This window comes from Fimicolochytrium jonesii (genome assembly GCF_025526975.1).
Source record: "Fimicolochytrium jonesii strain JEL569 chromosome Unknown EV422scaffold_20, whole genome shotgun sequence".
Lineage (NCBI taxonomy): Eukaryota > Fungi > Chytridiomycota > Chytridiomycetes > Spizellomycetales > Powellomycetaceae > Fimicolochytrium > Fimicolochytrium jonesii.
The window spans coordinates 398904-420574 of NW_026515687.1; the positions used below are offsets into that span (position 1 = coordinate 398904).

General features: G+C 53.4%; 9 protein-coding genes across 9 annotated transcripts; 4 read left to right on the forward strand and 5 right to left on the reverse strand.

Moving 5' to 3' along the window:
- Nucleotides 1–136: 136 nt before the first annotated feature.
- EV422DRAFT_165171 (uncharacterized protein) lies at nt 137–1158 on the reverse strand. Its single transcript, XM_053065035.1, has one exon. The coding sequence runs from the start codon at nt 981–983 to the stop codon at nt 219–221; it is 765 nt and encodes a 254-aa protein (XP_052923740.1). The 5' UTR covers nt 984–1158; the 3' UTR covers nt 137–218.
- A 395-nt stretch (nt 1159–1553) lies between these two features.
- On the reverse strand, nt 1554–1745 carry EV422DRAFT_498499 (homeobox domain-containing protein; the record flags this gene model as incomplete). Its single annotated transcript, XM_053068022.1, has 1 exon — nt 1554–1745. One exon carries the CDS (start codon nt 1743–1745, stop codon nt 1554–1556), a length of 192 nt encoding a protein of 63 aa, XP_052923741.1.
- Nucleotides 1746–2566: 821 nt separating this feature from the next.
- EV422DRAFT_507953 (uncharacterized protein) lies at nt 2567–5350 on the forward strand (the record flags this gene model as incomplete). The annotated part of the gene is made up of 5 exons (XM_053068695.1): nt 2567–2889; nt 3043–3100; nt 3557–4846; nt 4893–4998; nt 5064–5350. The coding sequence occupies 5 exons, from the start codon at nt 2567–2569 to the stop codon at nt 5348–5350; spliced, it is 2064 nt and encodes a 687-aa protein (XP_052923742.1).
- Nucleotides 5351–6276: 926 nt separating this feature from the next.
- On the forward strand, nt 6277–6900 carry EV422DRAFT_507954 (uncharacterized protein; the record flags this gene model as incomplete). Its single annotated transcript, XM_053068696.1, has 2 exons — nt 6277–6471; nt 6619–6900. The coding sequence occupies 2 exons, from the start codon at nt 6277–6279 to the stop codon at nt 6898–6900; spliced, it is 477 nt and encodes a 158-aa protein (XP_052923743.1).
- A 448-nt stretch (nt 6901–7348) lies between these two features.
- On the forward strand, nt 7349–9117 carry EV422DRAFT_165487 (uncharacterized protein). The gene is made up of 3 exons (XM_053065038.1): nt 7349–7976; nt 8123–8279; nt 8755–9117. The coding sequence occupies exons 1-3, from the start codon at nt 7507–7509 to the stop codon at nt 9055–9057; spliced, it is 930 nt and encodes a 309-aa protein (XP_052923744.1). The 5' UTR covers nt 7349–7506; the 3' UTR covers nt 9058–9117.
- A 647-nt stretch (nt 9118–9764) lies between these two features.
- Nucleotides 9765–13123, reverse strand: EV422DRAFT_536855 (1,4-alpha-glucan branching enzyme). Its single transcript, XM_053070869.1, has 12 exons — nt 12762–13123; nt 12515–12687; nt 12259–12374; nt 11995–12178; nt 11745–11924; nt 11548–11676; nt 11429–11483; nt 10984–11362; nt 10863–10919; nt 10562–10798; nt 10069–10476; nt 9765–9988 (listed from the first exon to the last, which is right to left on the reverse strand). The coding sequence occupies exons 1-12, from the start codon at nt 12857–12859 to the stop codon at nt 9941–9943; spliced, it is 2064 nt and encodes a 687-aa protein (XP_052923745.1). The 5' UTR covers nt 12860–13123; the 3' UTR covers nt 9765–9940.
- Nucleotides 13124–13928: 805 nt separating this feature from the next.
- On the forward strand, nt 13929–15902 carry EV422DRAFT_165296 (uncharacterized protein). The gene is made up of 4 exons (XM_053065036.1): nt 13929–14260; nt 14346–14701; nt 14787–14903; nt 14981–15902. Exons 1-4 carry the CDS (start codon nt 14103–14105, stop codon nt 15814–15816), a joined length of 1467 nt encoding a protein of 488 aa, XP_052923746.1. The 5' UTR covers nt 13929–14102; the 3' UTR covers nt 15817–15902.
- A 465-nt stretch (nt 15903–16367) lies between these two features.
- Nucleotides 16368–19030, reverse strand: EV422DRAFT_165401 (armadillo-type protein). Its single transcript, XM_053065037.1, has 8 exons — nt 18420–19030; nt 18220–18310; nt 18056–18144; nt 17841–17972; nt 17571–17762; nt 17130–17498; nt 16909–17042; nt 16368–16839 (listed from the first exon to the last, which is right to left on the reverse strand). Exons 1-8 carry the CDS (start codon nt 18642–18644, stop codon nt 16464–16466), a joined length of 1608 nt encoding a protein of 535 aa, XP_052923747.1. The 5' UTR covers nt 18645–19030; the 3' UTR covers nt 16368–16463.
- A 137-nt stretch (nt 19031–19167) lies between these two features.
- On the reverse strand, nt 19168–20727 carry EV422DRAFT_569463 (uncharacterized protein; the record flags this gene model as incomplete). Its single annotated transcript, XM_053072767.1, has 4 exons — nt 19168–19189; nt 19296–19592; nt 19649–20501; nt 20589–20727. The coding sequence occupies 4 exons, from the start codon at nt 20725–20727 to the stop codon at nt 19168–19170; spliced, it is 1311 nt and encodes a 436-aa protein (XP_052923748.1).
- Between the last annotated feature and the right edge of the window lie 944 nt (nt 20728–21671).

A 21671-nucleotide genomic window follows, 5' to 3' on the forward strand; every position in this document is an offset into this window, starting at 1 on the left:
AAAAGGAGGGATGGAGGGATGGAGAGATACGACCTAAAAAGCCCAAGAGCATAAACATCTAATCGCCGTCTCGTCTCCCTCGAAACAAAAACAATGCGAAGACCTCGATGATAAATACCGAACGACTACGAAGGTAAAACATGGATACGCCGAGAGAGAAAGAACAAAATGCCACCGGCTGAAAGTTCGGACCAAAAAACACTTTCGAGTGACCAAAATCACACGTACGTAACAACGTCCATCTCGTCATCATTGTTCAGTGCGGAGTGATCGAACCCGAGGAATGGAACGAGAGTCGGATCACACGCTGTGGCGATCGAATGGCGGCGTCGCATCGTGTAGGGAATCGTCTGAAACGTGCCCTCCAACGCAGAATCGTCTTCGTCCGCATACTCGTCTGCGTGGCAGCTTTGCGAACGAACAAGCTCACATGGGTAGTCGGCGCTGAAGGAGGCGGTAGACGGTATGAACGGCGCGACAGACAGATCCATCGGCTGGCCAAACAGCTGCTCGCTATGGCTCGGGGAGACGTCGGGGATCATCGCCTGGGCGGCGGCGATATCCTCTTGAGTGATGTACGACGCATATTCTTGCAGGTTCGCGTAGGCCGGTTGGGGATAGCTGTGTCGTAGGATAGGTGTGAAGCCCAGTGTTCCGTGCTGAAGTTGAGGAGAGAGCGAGCTTACGGGCGTGAGATATTGCGCCGCGTGGAGCATGTCGTCTTCGTCGCTTGCGATCTCGGCTTCCATCTCGGGTGCGCAGTATACTGACGGGGCCCGAATTGCATGGGCTCCTTGAATCAGGTTCATTGCTGAACGTTGGGACCCGTAGAAGGTCTCTTCATGTTTATGGCCCTCAGAGTAAGGCAACTGGTGCGGTAAGCCAGGGTGTGTCTGATAGGGCGACATATGCGTTTGGTGGAATTCCTCTTCGGAGTCGTCCTCTTCACCGCTGGGATGGTACTCGCTGGGGCAAGGCGACATGCGTTCGTGGGCGTAGATATCCGTTGCGTATGGACAGGGTTCATCGTAGCAAGGATAATAGAACGCACCCGCCGGTACGCCGTCAATCACCTCGTGGTCGTGGACATAGACGCCATTGGGGAACACTGAGAAGCGAGTTGGTCACAATGTTTGAGAAATAAGAAGTTTGCGGAACTCATGTGATACGTACTGCAGATATCAACACCGGCAGCTTCGATCATCTCAGGAGTCTCATCGCCGTTATTGGTTGCCTGCATCAAGTTGATCGCTTCGGCAAACATCATGTTGGGGCTTGGGTACGGTAAGACCATTGGTGCAGCGGAGATGACCGATTTCCCATGCTCCTCGAACGAAAACGTGGCTGGGAAAATTGGGACGTCCGTGTCATGCTTCTTCGCTTGCGAAACTGAGCCGTTGCCTTGCTTGCATTTGCGCTTTTTAGCCACCGCCGACTCTTTCAGGGCTTTGGCTTTAGCTTCGGGGTCTTGATTGCGTTTGAGCTTTGCGCGCCTATGGGAATGCGTATGCTTTATGTTAATGTCGCGCTCAGCGATTCCCTTAACAAAGCCCTTACCTATTCTGGAACCAAATCTGCACATTCCTTTCCGGCAATCCGACTTGTCCAGACAGCTTAGTTCGCAACGCCGCGTCCGGATTCGGGGTGGACTTGAATGTCGTTTCGAGGACGTGGATTTGCTCGCCGGTCAGGACTCTCCGCTTCTTCTTCTGGGCGGCCAGGTTGCAAGGACTGACATCGTCCATGCTGAAGGATCTGTGCAAAGCGGCGCGTTTGGCAAAAGTTGAAGTGTCGGTGTTTAGGAACTCCAAAACAGATAGGGAAGGAGATACACTTTGCGGTAGCAGGTCGGTGCCGTGCAATGGTGAGTCCATGTCGGAGAAGCTCATGGGAAAAGGGACGCGACGCGTTCGTGGGAAAGTGCGCTGTGATGTAAGCGCTGCTTGCAGAAGACACTATACAGGTGGGAAAGAGACTTTCGTTCTGGCTCGGAAGTAAGATCCGGATGAAGAGTCGGTATGTGTCTTGTGCCAAATGTAGATTTGCGTGAAAGTGCCTGTTTGGCGAGTAAGGACTATGCGGTATGGAATCTGAGGGATGAGGGAAAGAACGGGGCCGGGTCGCGCTGGGATGGCACTCGTTTTATCTCCAGGACAGCTCTCTTGAGTCTTGATGGAGCTTGGCGGAAGTTCACCCCGGAAGCCATGTCCTGTCTCCCCTCCCCACCGACACGGGGTCACATCCCTCCCTCCAGATACGCTTTACACACTAAAGGAGCTCCTGATATCTCTCTTCCCGATCTACGCCATCCATCGCCATGCTTTCTCGCCCGTGAGTATGTTTGCATTGTGCATGAAGACACTCACGAGACCTAGCCCTCGAGCGGGGATCTATGCGCGAATCGCGAGGGGATTTCTGGCTTCTCTCAGGGACGCGTCAAACGAACCCCTGCGCAGTTTTCCCACCTTCTTTTTTCTCTCCTTTGACGCGAAAGCATGTCCGCCAGGGGTGATATCGTCAATTAAATGAGGCCCCGCAATTAGGTTTTGGGGATCACAACATACACATGCAGAACATGCAAGGGGTCGAAGTTGAAATGGTCGCCCGCCGGCCCGGCGGTAGTGCCCCAGATAGTGGTTCGCATTGTGACGTCGTTCGCTACTTCGCATATCGCTTCGTCCATGGCGCGGAGAATGGCAGGGACAAAAGCCCGCCGCTGCATACTAGATCTGTCACCGATGGGATACCCTACCGCCTGGCGGCGGCCGACCCTTTGGGATCCGTCGTTTCAAGAACGGTAGACGGCGGCCCACCGATGTGCACACAGATACGACTGAGCATTAATGCGGACGGGCATGCGAAAGAAAGGGCGCTGTGGATGGACGAAGCGTACGTGCATTACAACGCTGACGACGGACGTGCGCATGTATGCAGAAGGACCACACGTTTCCCTTCTTTCATGAGAAGGGCGGCGAAAAAACACTAGCGGCCGTCTAACGTATCCAGTGCGGCCTAGGATGCCAAACCAATGCATGTGCTTAGTGACAAACGGCGGATCCAGCATCAGTCCAACGTCGTCGGAAGGGCTCGCGAGATCAAGGTTGGTGGCGGATCTTTGAGCATCGTTCTGCGACAACCCCCCTGTCCGGAGCGGCCGTGGTGACCAGACCGTTTCCGGACGTGCCACAAAATGGCCGACCCCCAAACGATGATTATCCGCGGCGCGGGAGGCCGGTGACTTCCAATCCCCTAACTCCAGCCCTCAGACACCGGCCCGTTCTGCTGCTGTTCTCTCTTGTCCTGATCCTAAGTCCCTTCCTCCAATGGTGCGCTCTAGTAATTCCGAACAGAGTGGTGCAGGTTTCGCGTCGGTCGGTGCCATTACTTGTGATAACGCGTGGGAATCAGATCACCTCTTATCGTTGAGCGTGAACAGTGAGCAGCTCTGAAGTCCATTGGAGAAAGCCTTGTTCGTCGCGAACGAGAAGGAATAACTAGGAGACGAACGCTCGATACTAACCGCTCAATCTAAAAGTCACGTCGATCACTCACTCAGCCGAAAATGCTCGCACACCTCTGGGCTGAAGGGCATGCTAAGCGTATGGATATGGATATCACTTCCGACGACGGCGATGAGGTGGTCATCTTGTCCGACAACGGTGACGACGAACGAGAGACCGAGGCTAAGGTCTCGAACCCCGAGCATGAAGTAATCGCGGCAGCACACGCACTTCAGACCGACAAAACCTTGCCTGCGTCCGCCTTCACATGGCAACACACACTCCCGGCCGGTAAAACCTTGTCATCGAGGCGGGATTCAGGCTGGACTGAGGGGGGATCTTGCGAGGATGCGATGCAAGACATGGAAGACGTGCAGTTTATTATGCCGCAGACTTCTCAACCGAGTCCGGATTCGATTATATTGTTGAAAACTCCGATCAAAGCGACAGCGGAACATGGATGGGCGACCGCATCTCGAGAGCCGGACGGCATGTCAACAGCGCGTCTCACCAGTAAGAATACGGAGCTCTCGAAATCGCCAGACACGTCGAAACCGAAGACAGCGGATCTCTCTTACAAAGCTAAAAAGCTCTCGAAACAACAGCCAGTGGAACCCATTTGGATCCTGTCAGACGACGAAGAAACTGCATCTAGAAAGGAAGTGAAGAAGACCGCCAAGCCATCGGGGTGTCATTTCCTGGTCAAACGGAAGTCGAAAGTCGTCAAGCGCAAGGTGGCGTTGAGCTCAAGTTGGCGGCACCAGTGCTTCGAACTCGGAACCCCCATGCCTCGCACCGGTCACAACAGCAGCGCGATGGGCATCAAACAAGAGAAGAAGATCGTCTGCTATGCTGATGGCGGCTACATCAACATGACCTGGCCCGTCCCGGGGTTCGAGCGTACTTTGATGCACATCGCTTATATTGGCGTCTATTTCCCGAAGGAGCAGAGATCAAACGTTTCCCAGCTTGTAAAGGCGACAAGTTCATTCGAAGCCGAGCTAAGCGCAGCAATCATCGCACTTCAAAAGATCGGTTCGGGCGTCGACGTCGAAATCCGAACCGACTGCCAAGACGTCATCACCGAAATGAAGACCTTCCAACGCAGCTCAAAGTGTTGTAAGATTCTCGAGCTACCCATCGCAGAAAGAGAGATGGCAGTATGGCGGGGCTTTGGAAGGGATGCACGGTCTGAACTTTTTAAAGCGATCGTTACGCGCGAGGGCCTTACGAAAATCGTGTGGGTGAAGGCGCATGCCGGCCTTTCGGGGAATGAGGAGGCGGACATGTTGGCGACAGTTGCGAGGACAACGCTGGTGCGGTATCTTGTTGAGGATCCGCACAGGGTGTGCTACTTGGACGATATTCTGTGCGAGCCGAGGCATTGAAAAGCGTTGGATTGCGGGCGAGTTTCGCGGGGGGAATGGGAAGTCTCATCGCTACTATCTTTATGAGTGTTGGACCTGTGAAAGTTGGGTGTGGGAAACCGAAATGTATGGTACATAGCCCATCTACTTTTGACGCCTTCCAGTTTCACCGTTCTTTTGTGTATGGTCGACTAAGACTTTAATGTTCGTGGTGCTTTTTTGCACCGGAATGAGATTGACTCTTCATCACTTCTCCTGTCGGCATTGTCCTTGGATTCTAATAATAATGGCCCATTATGCACAATCTGGGGAGGCGATGACGCTGAAGAAGTCGCCTACAACTGTCCTTCCGGCTATCTCTTCAGGGGTATCTTAGGGGATTTCTTCGCCCTTTTCGTCAACATGAGAAAGAAAGACGCAGAGGAAGAAAACGCCGTACACTTAGCTTCAGTATCGGCACTTTTTGAAGTAGAGTCTTGCTAAAACCATCCTTCAACCCCACTTGAACACCCCATCCCGGAACCAACGAACCCGACTCAAAATATCAATCTCACGCGTATCAGCGTCTCAAAGCGAAACAGGAGACAACCGATTAAAAAATGAGACCACGTTCATTCTTCTGCTATTGACAAGCCAACGGACCATTCTAAGACAGCAAAGTCGCTCTGTATCCCGTGCCTTTTTCAAGGGCAGGATGAGGAGCGGCTCGGATGCCTTCGGGTCGCGCCGGGAATAACTAAGCAGGTTTTGGGAGGAAGTCGAAAGATGACTAGACACTGGCGACCGAGCAGAGGACTTGCGGCATGTGACGGATAGGGTGCTCTGCTGGGTTGTTTGGCGTCCAGTCCATCGTCGACTGTGAGGAGTTCTGAGGTGATATCCGCAGAGCTGCACCAGTTCGTTTTCTGTACGAACGCCCAACAGAAAGCTCGATTTGGAAGTCACATGATCGAAACGAAGAAACGAAAGTTTGACAGTCATTCGTCAAGCCGTTAACAGGGACATAATGTAGCGCGAGCCGTTTTCACGGCCATATACCGCTACAGGGGGATTCTCTTCGAAAGGATGCTCAAAGGTTTCTTTCCTTTGATATCTTCCAAACGCCACATAAGATCATAATCGAGCATGTTATAGAACGCCTTTTCAACTCCCTCCAATTCAGGACCGACAGCGGGTGTCAGTTCCAGGTTCGGCTCCCCATAATGACCCATGAACTCCAGTCCCATCTCAACTCTATGCCTGCCCTAACACCGCGGAATCTGAACACCAGTGGATCCGCCTAAGTAATCGCCCCATCCAACGTTGTGCTGCGAAGAAACGTCACCGGCGTCCGTTGACGTCTACTCCCTGGACCGTGAGCTCGTACCGGTCCCTAGTCCGACCGCCCGCAAAGCCACTTCTAAACGACGATGGCCCACGCTCAGCGGCCCATCTATCTCAGCTTGGCCTGGGCTTTGGTGGGCAGTCGCACCCGACCAGGCGCCGGTGGAGCCGCCGGACATGGAGGGATGGGCAGTGTTACCGGTTCCCGTCGAGGTGGATGTGTTTTGACCTTTGGGCATGGGGGTGCGATGTCGTTTCATGTTGGAGGAATCGACGATGGTGTAAGGATGCAAAGCTAGGCACGGGCCGTGTTGTTCTCTTCAATCTCACGTACAAGGGCGTCTAGCGGCACGTCTGGCCACGTTCATATAGGCAGGGGCGAAGAGTGGATGGTCATTCGATCGGGCTGTATTGAGATGTGATGTCAGGCGTCCATGAGGAGTTTCTGCACTGAGGAGCTAACTTTGAAAACTCGGTTCCTTTCTGAGGAGCTTGGTATATTCTCCAATGGAGAAGGCATGTCATTCGATTCGTATCCCGACGTCGCATGCAAACGTCCCGCGGAGGTTGTGAGCTCTCCACACATACGTGCCTGGAGCAGGAACGAGATTCTCATTTGCTTGGGGATATCTCCACATGCACACACTGAGAAAGGGGCAGAAAAAAGCACACATATACAGGAATTGGAACTGCAGAAGCGGTGGGGATGATTCTGCTCACAAAGGAGGGCGAGTTCTTTGGCATCAAAAATAGTCCAACGGGTGTCAATACTCCTGTCGAAAGTTCACACAAGTTTGAATACCGGGTCACGTGATGCGTGCTGACCAACGGTGACGCGTTTCGCCCCATGTTCTCCGCAAGGCTGTGCGAGAGCTCTCTGTTTTTCCCCAGTTCTCGGCCGGTGGGAAAAGCCTGCAATCTGCCGAGAGTCATCCACCCACTGTCCAACGTTCGAAGGCAAATATATGGACCGTGTCCAGCAGTAGAACCCAGGCTCTGAGATCGAAAGAAACACCAGCGAGCGCTCAATATCCTGTTCGTCATTGGTTTGCAAGAGGTGTAGACTTCATTGCAACCGTGGGAAACTACAGGGTCTTGGCAAGGGCAACCTGCACACAGGCAGCAACCGCTGCAACCGCTGACCTGAGCAATCAACCTCAACATCAAGCGTTCGGGCTTCTTGACAAGCAGAGTCTGTTCGACCTCTTCAGCACCGACTTTAAAAAGCGATTCGCAACTGCCATATCCCCATACTCCTAAGGACCTGTCGAACGTCAAAAAACTTCCGGCCGCCAGCTTTCTAGGACTATCTCAAGATGGCCACTACTATAACTACGTACAGCGATCCCCACCAATCTGTTTCGGGCCACACCGCTCCTCCTCCGCCTCTCCTGGCTTTCGATCATTTGACAGCGATTAGGGATGCGATTACGAGCCCCAATACCTCACCAGAGGAGCGCAAGCAGCTATTTGTGGTCTTGCAGCAACTGGGGATCAGTGTCGACGCTCTGATAGCAGCGGCGCCTCCGAATTCAATGGCTGTCGCAAATGGACTGCAGAACTTGCCAGCGTTAGGCCAGGAACAGTCGCAGCAGCTTCATACTGGCTCACAGGTGCCCGCGGACCCTAGATTGGCAGCCCAGAAACAGAAACAGTCAACGACCAGCCCGCAACCTGATGCGGGAGGGTTAAAAGTTCGTTCTGATGCTAAGGCAGCGCTAAGTCAGAAACATGGGGGAGTGAATGCGGGCCAATCTCAAAGCAAGAAGATGGACAACTCAGAAAGGTAAATTTTCGTAGGTGCATAGCTTGGTCTCTTCCCAATTTAGTATTGAGGACTGCAGCGTGTAGACCCTCAGATCCAGTCGCTAAACCGTCCCGACTCGGGTCATAAATTCTTCGTTTGTGCTTATCAATTTACCTTCTCGATAGTTTCGAAGGAGCTTTATATACCCGTCGAGCAGATGTTGGTCAGGCAGATGTGACGTCTACTGATAGTCCAAGTCTCGCTCGGAAACGACCTCGTTCGCCACCATCGCCAACTAAAACTGCTCCCATACCACCGGCCGATGATAGAAGACGGAGCGACGTAAGTAGCTATTTTGGTGTTTGTTGTGCTCGAAGTGATTGCAGGTTCTTATCAATTGTCACTCGTTTTTTCCTCCTTCAATCTTTCCTTCTCCTACTCCTGTTCCTGCTCTACGCTCTCGATCTCAACCTCAATCGCACTCATGCCATGCATACCCTTCTTCCAACCCCATCAAAACCTGCAAAAACGGAACTAATTTGTCACCTCCTATGAAACTGACCTATGATGTGTCCTTGACGTGCGTCCTCACCGCAACTTCAATCATGTCCATCGATCTGTTTGGATCACTGGCACTGTTCTGGATTGGCTTGGTTTACTGTGTTGGTTCTCGTCATATCTACCTGCCATGAATCCTTGCCAATGGACTTCGAATGCGCTTGACGACTCGATACACGACCTGCTCAACTTTCGATACGACATCTCTTGCTCCTCTGTGCGTCATGAATGTTTCTCAATGGCTATCAGTCAACGCAAGCGACCCGCAGAGACAGTCAACCCGATCAACCCAACAAACGCAAGCTACCCGCAGGAGTCCGCACAAATACAGCCGGCTCCCGTCCAATGGTCTCCTCGCCCTCTCCCATCTCCCCGACACCACCAACATGGACTGTGGAAGCAGCATCCTCAGAAACGCGCGCATGGTTGGTTGTCCCCGACGCCCGGTTCAAGAATCGCGTTGTTCCCGTCCTGCGGTATTGAAAAAGCGAAAGTTCGAAAGGGAAGCCACAGAGCTTCTCGGCTGAAAACATTTATGGGTGGGTGGGAATGTGTGGTATAGAGTAAAAGGCGTGCTGCAACATTGGTACGGTGCCCGGGGGCGAGGGGAGGGGGAGGTTTATCGTCAACACTGTTACTTAGTCCTGCATATTAAAGGACTGAACACGCCAAGATGCAATACTACTCCCAAGTTTTGGTTTCTGATTCCCTAGATTCCCTAGTTGATGTCCGAGTTCCCGCGTATCGACAATATACAGGGGCATGTGTGCCTCTCAATAAACGTATAACACTGTGGTTTTTTGTGTGTTCGCACATGTGTATGATTTGGTGAGGGTCAAGAATGTGTTCCATCCACGGGAGATCCACGGCATCCACGGTGTAAGGTGTTCCGTGACAGTCCAACCAGTCCCTACCTATCGCTACCCTCCCTGGGATTCTTTGCCAATACTCCAGAGCGGTGCCCTCCCGCCTACGCACTTTGAGGGAGCAGCTGGGTGGAAGACGCTTGAAAGGCGCCGGGAAGATGTGTCGCTTTTGGCAAGGCATCGGGATAGCGCGGGACAGTCGGGCCTTCTCTGCTCTCCGCGCAGCGCCGTCCGCCTGGAGAAATCTACGTAATGCTGTCGAGTATGGATGGGAGGGTGACGTGAGCCAACGCTGGGGAGCCGGTTGAGCCCGGAGCGGGTATGCGAAGGGAGATCCTCGGGTGGCCATGATAGGCTCATAGTGTTTTCCACAAGTAAGGAACAACATTTTCAACATAAAGGAATACGTCTGTAAGGAAGTCCATCTTGTAACAGTAAAAGGAAAAAATACACATGAATGGTCAAGTGCCCAAAAGAAGTAAAGGTTGCGCACATCAACTAGCTCGACGAGAAAAAGGGTCCAGAAGCGACTAACTGGGCAGAAAGTGGGAAGACGCCAAGATATGGGGAGGAATCTATCTACTTTTTGACTTGGAGAACCAAGGCTGATCGGCTGGGCAGGTAGACCTGCCAAAAGACAAGGGATATGCATGCGCGTCAGTCGTCCGTATGCCAGCCCGCCAAACGCACCGCCCCCGAGTACAAACCTGAATATAATTCTTCCGATCATTCCACGGCTGCGCGGTACTGAAAAACTTCGTCTTGCGATCAACCCTCGCATGCCCACAAAACTCCTTCCAATCACTATCCAACACAATCTCATACGTCCCCGCCCATTCCGTCCCGATCCTGTAATCCACAAAACTCTGCGTCGGGTTGAAATTGAAGATCCACAGCAGACCGTCGCCGCGCTCGAACGCGATGACCTTGTCCCCTTCGTGCTTGAGGGAGACGTATTGGTGCGGGGAGGTGAAGAAGTGAGTGGTGGATTCGAGGGTGTTCATGGCTTTGTCGAATTCGTTAAGGTATTTGTAGCGGAGGAGCTTGTCGTCGATCAGGTTGTATTGGCGCCGGGCGTAGTGGAAGGAGGAGTTGTTGCCGGCGCGGGGGAAGTCCTGGGGGATTGTGAATCGTTGTGAGCAAATGCCTTTATGATTCTCCTCGCATAAAGAAGGTCGGTCGATTGTTAGGGGTACTCACCAACCACTCAGGGTGACCAAACTCATTGCCCATAAAGTTCAAGTACCCTTCACCTCCCAGTGCAAAAGTTATCAGACGAATCATCTTGTGCAGCGACAAACCGCGGTCCACCACGGGCGTAAGCTCAGTGAGATCCGACATGTTGGTATACATCTCCTTGTCCATGAGCCAGAAAGCGATCGTCTTGTCTCCAACCAGAGCTTGGTCGTGCGATTCGCAGTATGCGATTGTCGGTTCCTGGAAGTGACATGGATTACGAACGAAATTCTTTCTCCGGCACTTCAGAAAAGCGCGTGCCTACCTTGTATCTGCGGTTTGTCAGGGTGTGAACGAGATGGCCCATTTCCCATTGCTCGTCCTGGCAGAGAACTTTCGTCAGCAAGACAGCGGACAGGAAGATACCCAGTGCATCCTAAACCCACCGTCTTCTCCTTCAAAAGCTTAATCCACATATCCGGAATCGCCATAGCGAGTCTATAATCAAACCCAATCCCACTCTCCGACACCGGTCGACACAGCGTCGGCATACCCGAAACATCCTCAGCAATGGTGACAATATGCGGGTGAAGTTTGTGCATGATCTCATTCGCGAGCATCATGTAAACGATAGACTCGGTATCGGCTTGCGAGCCAAAGTAATCGTCGTAGCCGCCTCCAAATCCGGCGCCGAGACCGTGGTGGGTGTAGAGCATGCTGGTGACGCCGTCGAAACGGAAGCCGTCGAAGCCGAACTCGACGATCCAGTAGCGGAGGTTGGAGAGGAGGAAGCGGAGGACTTCGTGGTGGCCGTAGTTGAAAAGTCTAGTTTCGAGTTAGTGGTGAGCCTAACGGCGCTTTCGTCAATCAGTGCCAATTACATGTGCCTACCGACTGTCCCACAACTCGTGTCGGCCACGTCCACCCTCATGGAAGAAGCAGTGATCTGTGTCGTGAAAGTAAATCAGCCTGCGAACTCGATGAATGCATACGGAGCTAGTCGCACATACCAGTGCCGTCAAACTCATTGATTCCATCCGCCACATTCTTCGAGGAGTGCGAGTGCACAACATCCAAAAGCACAGTGATCCCCATTCCATGGGCAGCATCGATAAGCTCCATCAAATCCTCCGGTGTTCCTAAAGATAGTTTGTCAGTTCAAGGCGGAATGGAAAGTGCAAAAGATCTTCGGTAGTGCTCTACATACCACATCTGCTGCTTGGCGCAAAGTAGTTGGTAACCTGATATCCAAAACTGGCGTAGTAAGGATGCTCCATCACAGCCATCAACTGGATCGTGTTGTAGCCCAGGTACGCAATGCGTGGGAGCGTCTGCGTACGGAACTCCTTATATGTCGCGACTTTCGGCTCGGGTGATGAGATACCAACTATAATCGAAAGACAGTAGAATGTAAGCGGATGACAAGCTTTTTGGGAAATAATATAAAATATCCATACCATGCGACTCGTAAATGCGAAGCTCCTTTGGTCGTGCCGGAGGCTTGTTCTTGAAGACGTATTTCTTCGGCGGGTTCCAGAAGATACCGTCATAAACTGGGCTGACGCTCAGATCCTGGGTGGCACGCTTGATCATGGCGGGTATGCGCTCGATACGCTCTCCGTTGGGTTTGGTCATCGAGATCTGGATGTGTTTTGAATCGTAAATGTCCGATGCCCTTCGTGCTTTAAGGACCCTCCGTGAGCATGATCAGCAGTACCTACTTTCACTTTCGAGTCGTGTGGAATAGCCGGAGAGCCATCAGCCTTCTTCGGGAGCTTGACCTCCCACACTCCAAAGTCCAGCTTCTTCATAGGGTGCGACTCCCTGTTCCAGGAGTCTGAATGATGGAAAATTGATTTATGCACGAATGAGCGTGGATGAACTAGTCGCTCTTCACTGATCCCATGCGATCTCCAGCCAACCCCGGGACAAGGCAGTTTACCGCTTTCGCAATGCGTTCATTCGAACAATACTCACTGAACTCGCCAATCAAAGCCGTGGAAGTAACCCCCGGAGCCCACTCCCTGTAAGTAATCTCTCCCGTCTTTGCATCCACATTGAAGCCCAGCCGTTCCCATCCCCTCGTAAACTTGTCGATGCCTCCCTCATCCTTGTTGATCGTGTCCATCCACCGCGAGAATTGCGCGTATCTAATAGAGAGATCGCACAGGTAAGTAGATGCCACCGACGCGTAGATGGTGAAGGCGGGAAGGATACGCCGTACCTGTGCTCGATGACGCCGGTGTAGGGCTTGAGATAAGGGTCATCCTGGATAAGCTGGTCTGTGTTGGCGGCCTTCGTGGCTTGGTGCGCGGGAGGCATCGTGGCTGAAGATGATGGTTGAAGGTGGTAATGAAGAGTGATACGATACGAAGCCTGTGGTGGTGGTAAGTCGTATGTATTGCAGTGCGTGCTAGTCAAAAACTAGTTATGAGTTCAGCTTGCAGGTTCGGTGGGGAATTCGGTATGAATGCTGTGTTCTTTTGAAGGTTGAAAAAAGCCAGTAGCAGAATGGGGCTGATGGATTCTCATTTGGGGAATGGGGCTCCGAAAGTCAATTCAGAATGTGCGTCATCAGCCATCTGTGCTTTGCCCGCAGTAAGCAAGAACGCGCACCACGCACACTCATCCCTTTCGTGACTTCAACCCCCCCCCCCCCCCCCCCATCGATGGACCTCTTCGTGAACTGTCCAAATCAAGGATGGATATGGATGTCATGCAACCGACGCAAACGGTCTGATAGGCTCATCGCACAAGCGCAAGTCTGCATTTACAGCATACTGTACAAAGAGTTGAGAAGAATGACATATCCCTAGGGCGGCTACGGCACTTCGAGGCACCTCCCCACGTTGAGTCGCAGCCGTTGCGTACCGGTAACAAGGCGGTCGATACTACCTGCGAAGGTTGGCGTCGACACCCTACAGGCAAGAGCATCATGGCTCGCCGTTGGCGAGTAGACAAAGTCAAAAACCACGTATTGTGGATGAACTCACGGGCCCTGCATCCATCGGTTGCAAGAGCAGCTTTGTTCCCATCACTTATAACAGTATAAGAAACGGTACGAGACGTGTCAAACTGCAATGTTGTTTACCAATGACGCTCAAGTTGACGGTCGTTTGTGAATGCTCGGAACGGTTGGAATTGAGACCCCAGTGCCCTGGGAAGAACGGGAGAACAACGATGAGCAATCCAGGTCGCGGGAAAGTGATGACAGCATTCCCCGCGCGCGTTGCTTGCCACAGTGTTTGACTCTGTTTCCGCCTGCGCCACCAACCACCCGGACCCTGCTCCCTCCGTGCGTGCTATTTCGAGCTCAGTGGGAAAAAAGGCACTGGAAAAAACATATGTAAACGGGTCCCCGCTTCGCTCAGCACGTTGCCGCCATCGGGGCTCTTACTTGTGAAAAAGGCGCACAGCAAACCACCTTTCTGCACAAGCTTATCTCTGAGAAACTGCAAGCACGTTGTCTGCCCCAGGAATCCAAGGATCCCACGTATATAACAACTGCCACTGTCAAGGACGAAACTCCGCATTTGCGTCAACCCGAACGCATAGTATAGTCGTCATGGCCGTAGAAAAATCAGAAAGCAATAACTCGCTCGCTCCCGACGCGGAAGTCGGCGCCTCCACGGAGGCTGTGGACCTGGATGAGGGATCTTCGAAGGTCAAGTTTCTGCTGGGCTTGTTGCGGAAACTGGTCGGTGTCAAGGATATTTCTGCCATGTACGTGTGTCGCCGAAAATCTCTTTGTATATGGGTTTATCTTCTGCGTCTCTCATCAACAAATCATTAATTCTACCACGCACAGCCGCCTGTCCCTGCCCGCATCCCTAATGGAACCCGAATCGAACCTCGAGTTCTGGAACTACATGGACCGTCCCGACTACTTCATCTCGATACCGGACGGCGACACGCCCGAAGAGCGGATGCTGAGGGTGATACGATGGTGGTACTCCAAAGACACGAAATGGAAGGACCAGAGGATAAAGAAGCCATATAACTCGGTCCTTGGGGAACGGTTCTTGTGCTGGTGGGATGTGGCGGCGGATGCAGAAGAAGGGGATCTGGATATTGCTCCTACGGAGAGTGTGAGTCTCGATGGGGAGGGGGTGACTACGGAGACTGCGGGTGCCGGGTCGAAGAGGAAGACTTTGAAGGTGACATGTAAGTTGAGCGACGGGTTCCGGATTGCCCCGTTTTGAAACACTGGCAGCATCGTATTCTTACCTCTGCACCCACCCATTACCAGCCGTGACAGAGCAAATATCGCATCACCCACCAGTCTCGGCTTACTACTACGAGTGCAAAGAGAAAGGGATAATTGGACGAGGCGTGGATCACATCGCCGCGCGATTCACCGGGACAAGTAAGTAGTTGCCAGATTTGCTCGACTGGACGAGAAACGTCTTTGCTTCGATTTTAATCCCTTCCTCACGCGCCCAGACGTAAAAGTCGGTCCCGGCGTCCAAAACCACGGCATTTACATCACCCTCACCTCGCACAACAACGAAGAATACAACATCCAACACCCCTGGGCTTCCATCACTGGCTGGCTCTCCGGCTCCCCCTACATCACCGTCAGCGAGAGTGCCATCATCGCCTGCCCCCAAACCGGCCTCAAAGCCGTCCTCGAGTACAAAGACGAGCCGACTTTCGGCAAGGCCAAGTTTGCGATCGAGGGGAAAGTGTTCCGGTACGACTACGACGCGGACAAGAAGTTCACGGAGAAAGAGCGGAAGGAACGGGAGAAGTTGAGTAAGATTCCGGCCGCGGATGTGGTGTGTAAGCTCCACGGCCAATGGAACGGCAAGATCTACGTCACGTCTGCTCCGGACGCGAGCAACAAATCAACCAAATCGACCAAATCGGATACATCCTCCTCGCGCAAATCCAGCTCCTCCCTCTCCTCCGCCGCGTCCACCGACGCCCGGCTGTTATTCGACATGCACGCGTCATCACCCGCTGTCAAACAAACCCTCCCCATCGCACAACAACACCCGCTTGAATCCCGGCGGATGTGGGAGGCCGTGACCACCGCGCTGCTACAAAAGGAATCGCAGGCTGCGACGGCTGCGAAGCGGAAACTGGAGGATGAGCAGCGCACGTTGGCGGCGGAACGGGCTGCGAAGGAGGCTGGGAAACATGAGTTTGAGAGCTGGTTCTTCGAGTTCAAGGGGGACCGGGATGCGAGGCCCGGACCGCCCGTGGATATGGACCGCGCGAAACCTTATTTGAGGAAGGGGAGGGAGCCCGAGTTTGGGGTGCTGGACAGGAGCTGAGGACTCTACAGGATTTTGGTCTTTGGACGTATTGGGGGGACACATTCCCTTTTTGCTGCACTTCATGTGTGAACCATACGCTTCACCTCTGTGTTATTTTTTTGGACCCATGGCAATATGTATATTTGTGATTCTCATCATCTATCATCAACATTATGTACTTTTGCATCATCAAGGGGAAGACACACAATAAAAAGTATCTACGGTCGAAGTTGACTTGGGTAACTTGTCGTAGCGGCCCCTATGTGCCGTCCCTCCTGTCGCGCCTTTCCAGGCGGCACCCGCAAATGCAACACAGAGAGCGGATGTGATGCGAGCAAAAATATAATTGAACAAGATACATATGTTGCAAAGCGGCGAAGGGAAAGAGATATAAACTTGACAGGGGAAGATAGGGGGAGAGTATACGTATACAGACGGGCCGGGAAGAGGGGAGGAGAAATACAATAAGCACATATGTCTACGGATGATGCACCGTGTGCGCACTGACAGCGTAGCGGTGTTCTTCACGATGCCCGTTGCATGACTCGTGGAAGTTCGGGCGGATGTCGATACGAAAAGAATTGGGATGTTGCGAAAAGCGGGGGCGGGCGCGACGTTTTGCCGGCCGCTAGCGGACGTGACGAATTCCCACGTTGCAAAGCGCTCTAAAAGTTGAACCCGCCCTGGGGCAAATCCACCGCATTCGAGAACGCAAACTGTCCCGTGGTCGGGTCAACCTGCGGCGCCATAGCCGCGCCCTCATTCTCATCCTCGTCGTCCGCAAAGTACTTGTCGATGATCGTGTACGCCTTCTTGTAGATCTCCGCGTTCTCGTGCAGCTGCAGGTTGTAGATCTTCTCCACGCCGTGCGCTTCCTCGATGTAGTTGGCCATGAGATTCTGCCCCCCCGTTTGCACGCGTTCCATGTCGCCCACTTTGAGAATGTTTTCGAGGCCGTCCAAAGCGACTTGGGTGATCTTGTTGTCTTGCGAGGCGAGGAGGTCGCAGAGCGGTTTCACACACCCTTGTTCGACGAGGTATCTAGCAAGCAAATGTTATGAGTGAGAAAAGAGTTGAACGTGATACAAACCGTAGAAGGGAGGGACTCACTTGATTTGCTCAGGCCTGGTAAGACCTCCGGAAGTAGCGTTGGATATGGCCCAGCACGCTTCTTTCTTCGTCTTGAAATCCCCGTGATTCAGAATGTTGATCAAAGGCGGAATCAGGTTGGCATCGATGATTGACTGCAAGAGAAGCGAACGGAAAATGTGAGCAATCATGACATTATGCTTCGCTGTATCACGCCAAGAAGGTGGAGCTCCACCACATACCTGAATTTGGTTAGCGTTCCCAGCCGTGATGTTTGAGATAGTCCAGCAAGCCTCTTTCTTGATTCCGTCCTTCGGACTGCTCAAAAGGCCCAAGACAGCGGGCAAAGCCTGGCAGTTGATAACGACCTGGGTCTGCATATCGTCACCAGTCACAATGTTGCCAATGGAGCGCAATGCGGGGGTTTGCACGGCGGGCGAATGGTGGTGTAAGAGCTCCACGAGTCTACGGCAGACTCCGGCGTCAATCACGGTTTGGATCTTCTCGTTGGCGCCGTCAGAAAGGTATGAGATTGCCCAGCAAGCATCGGTAAGAACCTCCTCGTCGTTGGCGTGAATCAGCTTGGCGAGGATGACGAGGGAAGGCGCAATCTACGAGAGAAAGTGCGCCGCTCAATACACAACCATGCCACGGGTTCAATCACTTTCGAGCGTTTTCCATACCGTGGGCCAGTCAGGCTGAGGTTGTTTTCCACGACAGAGGTTGGACAATGTCCAGGTGGCGTTACGCAGCATGGAAAGCTTGTTTGTAGGCTCGTTGAGAACCTGCAAGAGAGGCTGAAGAGCGCCCGAGGCCAGAACAAAGTCACGGCATTTGGGACTGTCTCCGGCGATGTTTCCGAGAGCCCAGACGGCCTGCGACGAAGGAAGGGTAGGTCGGTAAGGAGCAAACGCTCTATGCGTTGACTGAAAGCACATATGCCGAAACCTCACCTGCTCTCTGACATCGGGACTGGGAGAACGCAGGAGCTCAACAAAGATAGGGACGGCACCAGCGTCCATGACGACTTGGGTTTGGTGGGACGCTCCGGACGCAATGTTGGTCAAGGCCCAAGCGGCTTCAAACTACAAACCAACGCAATGTCAATTTGACGTGCAATCGCCTCGTTCAACCAAATCCGCAACATCGCTAGAAAGAGAGCCCTTGCCTGCAACAGCGGGTTCGACGAACGCAGGAATTCGACGAACTTTGGAATAACACCTGCATTGATGACATCCTCGATGGGCGGATTTTGCTCTGAAAAGACAAAGACAAACGTCAGCTGCCAATAATGGAACGGCGAAATCCGCACAAAAGGTCTCCCATGCACACCTTTTGATAGAATCTTCCTGAACCGCGCCGTTGCAGACGTCTGGGCCTCGACGTCGTTCGAGTAGACTCCATTGACCAACTCCTGCAAGTCCTAAAACCGGGCCGACGAGCCAAATCAATACCACATGCCACCCAAACCGAATCCCTTCCGCCTCTCATTTTCCTTCCCGACTCAAAACACAAATCCCATCTCAACACACCTGCCCGCCAGTCCCGAAACTCATCCCCTCATCCTCGCTCTCCGACAAATCCCCCGACGTGATATTCAAATTGCGCCGCTTGGCCATCGACTCCTCCCGCTTCTGCTTCCGCAGCTCGACGGCAACATCCTCGCGGCGGCGACGCAGGTCCTCCGCATTCCAGGCTCCGCGGTTTTTGAACTGCTGCAGGCGGTGCTCGGGAATCTTTTTGGCGCTTTCGGCCATGGTTGTGGGTCGGGTTGGTGGTGATGATCTGGGAAGGACGGGGGATAATGTGAGTGGGAGAGGGAAGGAGTGCGCACACGAGGGGCATGTACACCAGATAGGCTCTCAAGAGATTACGGGGAATCCAGTTCAAGATCGCCCAGTGCACCCGCGCCTTCGCAGTTGTAACTTGTCCGAATCCCGACTGGATGAACACATACCCGCAAGAGTCGGGAAGTTTGTCTCAACGTCGCCCAGGTGCACAATGGACAGAGGGGTAGGGTCTGCGTATTACTCCTTCTGCCTCTGTTTATGTCTTGGTGCTCGTTGGAAGAATATCAGAGGCAGCTCCGACGGCGAAGGGAACCAAGTTCTCTGACAGGAAAAAGTCCGAGCCGCTTGTGGACGCGCGCGACATCCATCGGACACAAGATGATGCATATCATTACCGCCACCGATGGGGTCTAATGCACATCTAATTCTCTAAAGTGTCTACGTACGCAGGGCTGAGGCAGCACTACGCTAGACTATGATGGCCCTCACTCTAGACAGCAAACTGCGCGACACTGTGGCCAACTGTCGGGGGTGAGCGCCGCGGCCCCCATACCATATCTATAAAAAACTTCAGGTAAGGTCCGAACAAGTGTCAGTCCCTCCGGCGTGATATCGTACTGGTGAACAACGGAATCCTCCGAGGTGAAGAGTTGCTTCCCATCGGGGGAAACCATGATTCTGTCGATGGACGGACGTGCTAAACGCCAGTCGGAGGCGCCCGTGGCTGTGTCTATCTGGACAATCGTGCTGTTGTTATCACCAGACTCAGTGCGGAAGAGCTTCTTGTCGTCGGGCGTAAGCGCAATGCGTGTATTTCGGCTGTACGGGTATTCCCTGATCTTGGTGCTGGAGGTCAGATTCCACTGCGAAACGCCGGTGGAAGCGTCGAAACTGTACATCGTCGTTCCGTCGGCGCTGATAACGATGGCGTTATTGAAGCGGTCAAGATTTCTGAAGTAGTCCTGACGGACGCAGGGTAAATCTGGCGAGCCCCCGAGACGGTTCCGGTGCGCATGACGGTCCCATCGGTCCACAGTGAGAATAGTTGTAATCCATCAAATCCGGAAGCCGAAAGTGTGAGGGCCAGGATGCCCACATCACCTGCCAAGTTCAAGCTGGGTGTGTAATCTCGTATGAGCTGCCCGCTGGCCGTATCCCAATGTCGAATCTGTGGCGGGCTCCCAATGCGCGTAGGGCCCCCTGCGCCACTGAAGAAGCTGCCATCAGGAGATGCAGCTAGAAACACATTGGAATGGTCATGAGGCGTGATATTTCGGACGGAGACGCCAGTGGCGATGTCCGTAACTCTGACCATGCCCGTAGTATCCACACTCAAGAGCTGCTTTCCGTAATGGGAAGTTTCGATGGATGTTACCGTAGCCAGGTGATAGAGTTCGCGAAACAACGTGCCAGGCGCCGCGGCAGGGGAGACGGTGGGGCCAGGAGATGAAGTCCCTTGCGATGGCGTACCTTGCGATGGTGTACGCGCGCCTGGGGTGGAATCAGCCGGATCGGCCGCCGCTTCGCCGCCTTGCAAGGATGGCTGCTTTGATCGTACACCCACAACGGCGCCAACGGCTATCCCAACTGCGGCCAGAATGAGCAGGACAGCGAGAGCGTATCGGCGCTTCCTATTCCGGAACAAACCCTTGAACCCCGATACGCAGGTCTGCTGCGCTCTGTCATCGTGGGCGGTGTTCACCGGTTTTGGCTCCGGGACAATCCGTGCTTCCAAAACATGTAATGGTGCAGAGCCTGAAGGGTTCGTCACTGCTGGAGCGACATTGCTGTCGAGGTGTCGTTCAATCGCAGAGTCGTCCACCGCTGCCCTGGAGACATCAAAATGAGCAGAACTACCAGCGCTCGGCCAACGCTGAGAAGTGTCAAGAGAAGTGCCAACGGCAGCAGAACCTTTCCCAAGAGTTTCGACGCTTGGAGCAGTGTCACGAACGTGGTGAGCAGGTGCAGCACCGAAGACGAGATTTTTTCCGCGGCCCGCCGGCGGGATGGAAGATCCCAATGCACCAACAGCCTCATGGGGACCCGACATGGCACTCGACACCGGTCGAACGTTTGCGGGCCGCGGTTCAGGAGGCGTTGTGATGGTCGCGATCCTCGGAAGTGACAAAGTGTAGGCGGGCGGCAGGGTCTCGCCAACCCCGTTACCGTCCAGATCGCATCCCACGAAGAGATTCGGACGAGCGTCGCCCGCACATCTCTCCTCCGAAAACTGATCCCATACTTTCGCAAACACGTTTCTGAGTGGGGTAACTCTGAACGTGTCTTCAATGAGGGGTAGCGATTGTTCTTCCGACGGGTCGCTTATTCACAGCAATCTCGGATCATCAACGCGGAGGTCGTCCTCGTCGATTTGATATAGCTTGAGATTGGCTACGAAGGTCGTAGGGAAGCGGACGGCCAGGGGTTGGTAGACAAGATGGCGAAGCTGCGCGATGGTGATCTCTTACATCGACCGAGAAGCTATCAAGTCTGGGTGGTCCCCGTACACCTGTAGAAACAAGGTGGGAAGTCAGAGAATTGAAGCCGAGGACGTCACAGCGAATGTTTTTACCAGACAGTAGAGAGTCGGCATCCGCGATCTTCCTCCTAAAATTGCTTTATGCAGGCCGGCAGCGGAAGACGACGTTCTTGATCACCCCGGCCAGCGAAGCGTCCCTATTCCCTCTTTCCTCACAGGACGGATTCCCATGGCAGCCTCTCTTGACGACGGACAGCGGCATAAGAGCAAATGTGGGAAGAAACGTACGCCGGCTTGTGCGCGGCTGTTCCAATAAAGGTCACTTCAAGTTTGACAACACACATAGGATTTCCGCTTTTGACAGGATGCCGCCGACTCGTCCCCGCTCCTTCAAACTCACGAGCTTTGCTCGCCCCCCAGCCGGCGTAGACGCTTCGAATGCCACCCGCGCTTGTCCACATACCCGAGCGTTCATTCAACGAGGGAGGTGTAACGGACCCCTGGCGTTTAGCGCT

Bases quoted from the DNA above. Each gene is read 5' to 3' on its own strand.
- EV422DRAFT_165487 (XM_053065038.1), top strand. From the start codon at position 7,507: ATGGCCACTACTATAACTACGTACAGCGATCCCCACCAATCTGTTTCG. The intron at 7,977-8,122 runs GTAAATTTTCGT...CCTTCTCGATAG, and splicing joins AAGATGGACAACTCAGAAAG to TTTCGAAGGAGCTTTATATA. The intron at 8,280-8,754 runs GTAAGTAGCTAT...AGTCAACGCAAG, and splicing joins ATGATAGAAGACGGAGCGAC to CGACCCGCAGAGACAGTCAA.
- EV422DRAFT_165296 (XM_053065036.1), top strand. From the start codon at position 14,103: ATGGCCGTAGAAAAATCAGAAAGCAATAACTCGCTCGCTCCCGACGCG. The intron at 14,702-14,786 runs GTAAGTTGAGCG...ACCCATTACCAG, and splicing joins GAAGACTTTGAAGGTGACAT to CCGTGACAGAGCAAATATCG. The intron at 14,904-14,980 runs GTAAGTAGTTGC...TCACGCGCCCAG, and splicing joins CGCGCGATTCACCGGGACAA to ACGTAAAAGTCGGTCCCGGC.
- EV422DRAFT_165401 (XM_053065037.1), bottom strand. From the start codon at position 18,644: ATGGCCGAAAGCGCCAAAAAGATTCCCGAGCACCGCCTGCAGCAGTTC. The intron at 18,145-18,219 runs GTGTGCATGGGA...TTGTCTTTTCAG, and splicing joins CAGGAAGATTCTATCAAAAG to AGCAAAATCCGCCCATCGAG. The intron at 17,973-18,055 runs GCAAGGGCTCTC...GTTGGTTTGTAG, and splicing joins CGTCGAACCCGCTGTTGCAG to TTTGAAGCCGCTTGGGCCTT.
- EV422DRAFT_165171 (XM_053065035.1), bottom strand. From the start codon at position 983: ATGTCGCCTTGCCCCAGCGAGTACCATCCCAGCGGTGAAGAGGACGAC.
- EV422DRAFT_536855 (XM_053070869.1), bottom strand. From the start codon at position 12,859: ATGCCTCCCGCGCACCAAGCCACGAAGGCCGCCAACACAGACCAGCTT. The intron at 10,920-10,983 runs GTGGGTTTAGGA...GTTCTCTGCCAG, and splicing joins AGCTTTTGAAGGAGAAGACG to GACGAGCAATGGGAAATGGG. The intron at 9,989-10,068 runs GTTTGTACTCGG...GTCTTTTGGCAG, and splicing joins ATCGGAAGAATTATATTCAG to GTCTACCTGCCCAGCCGATC.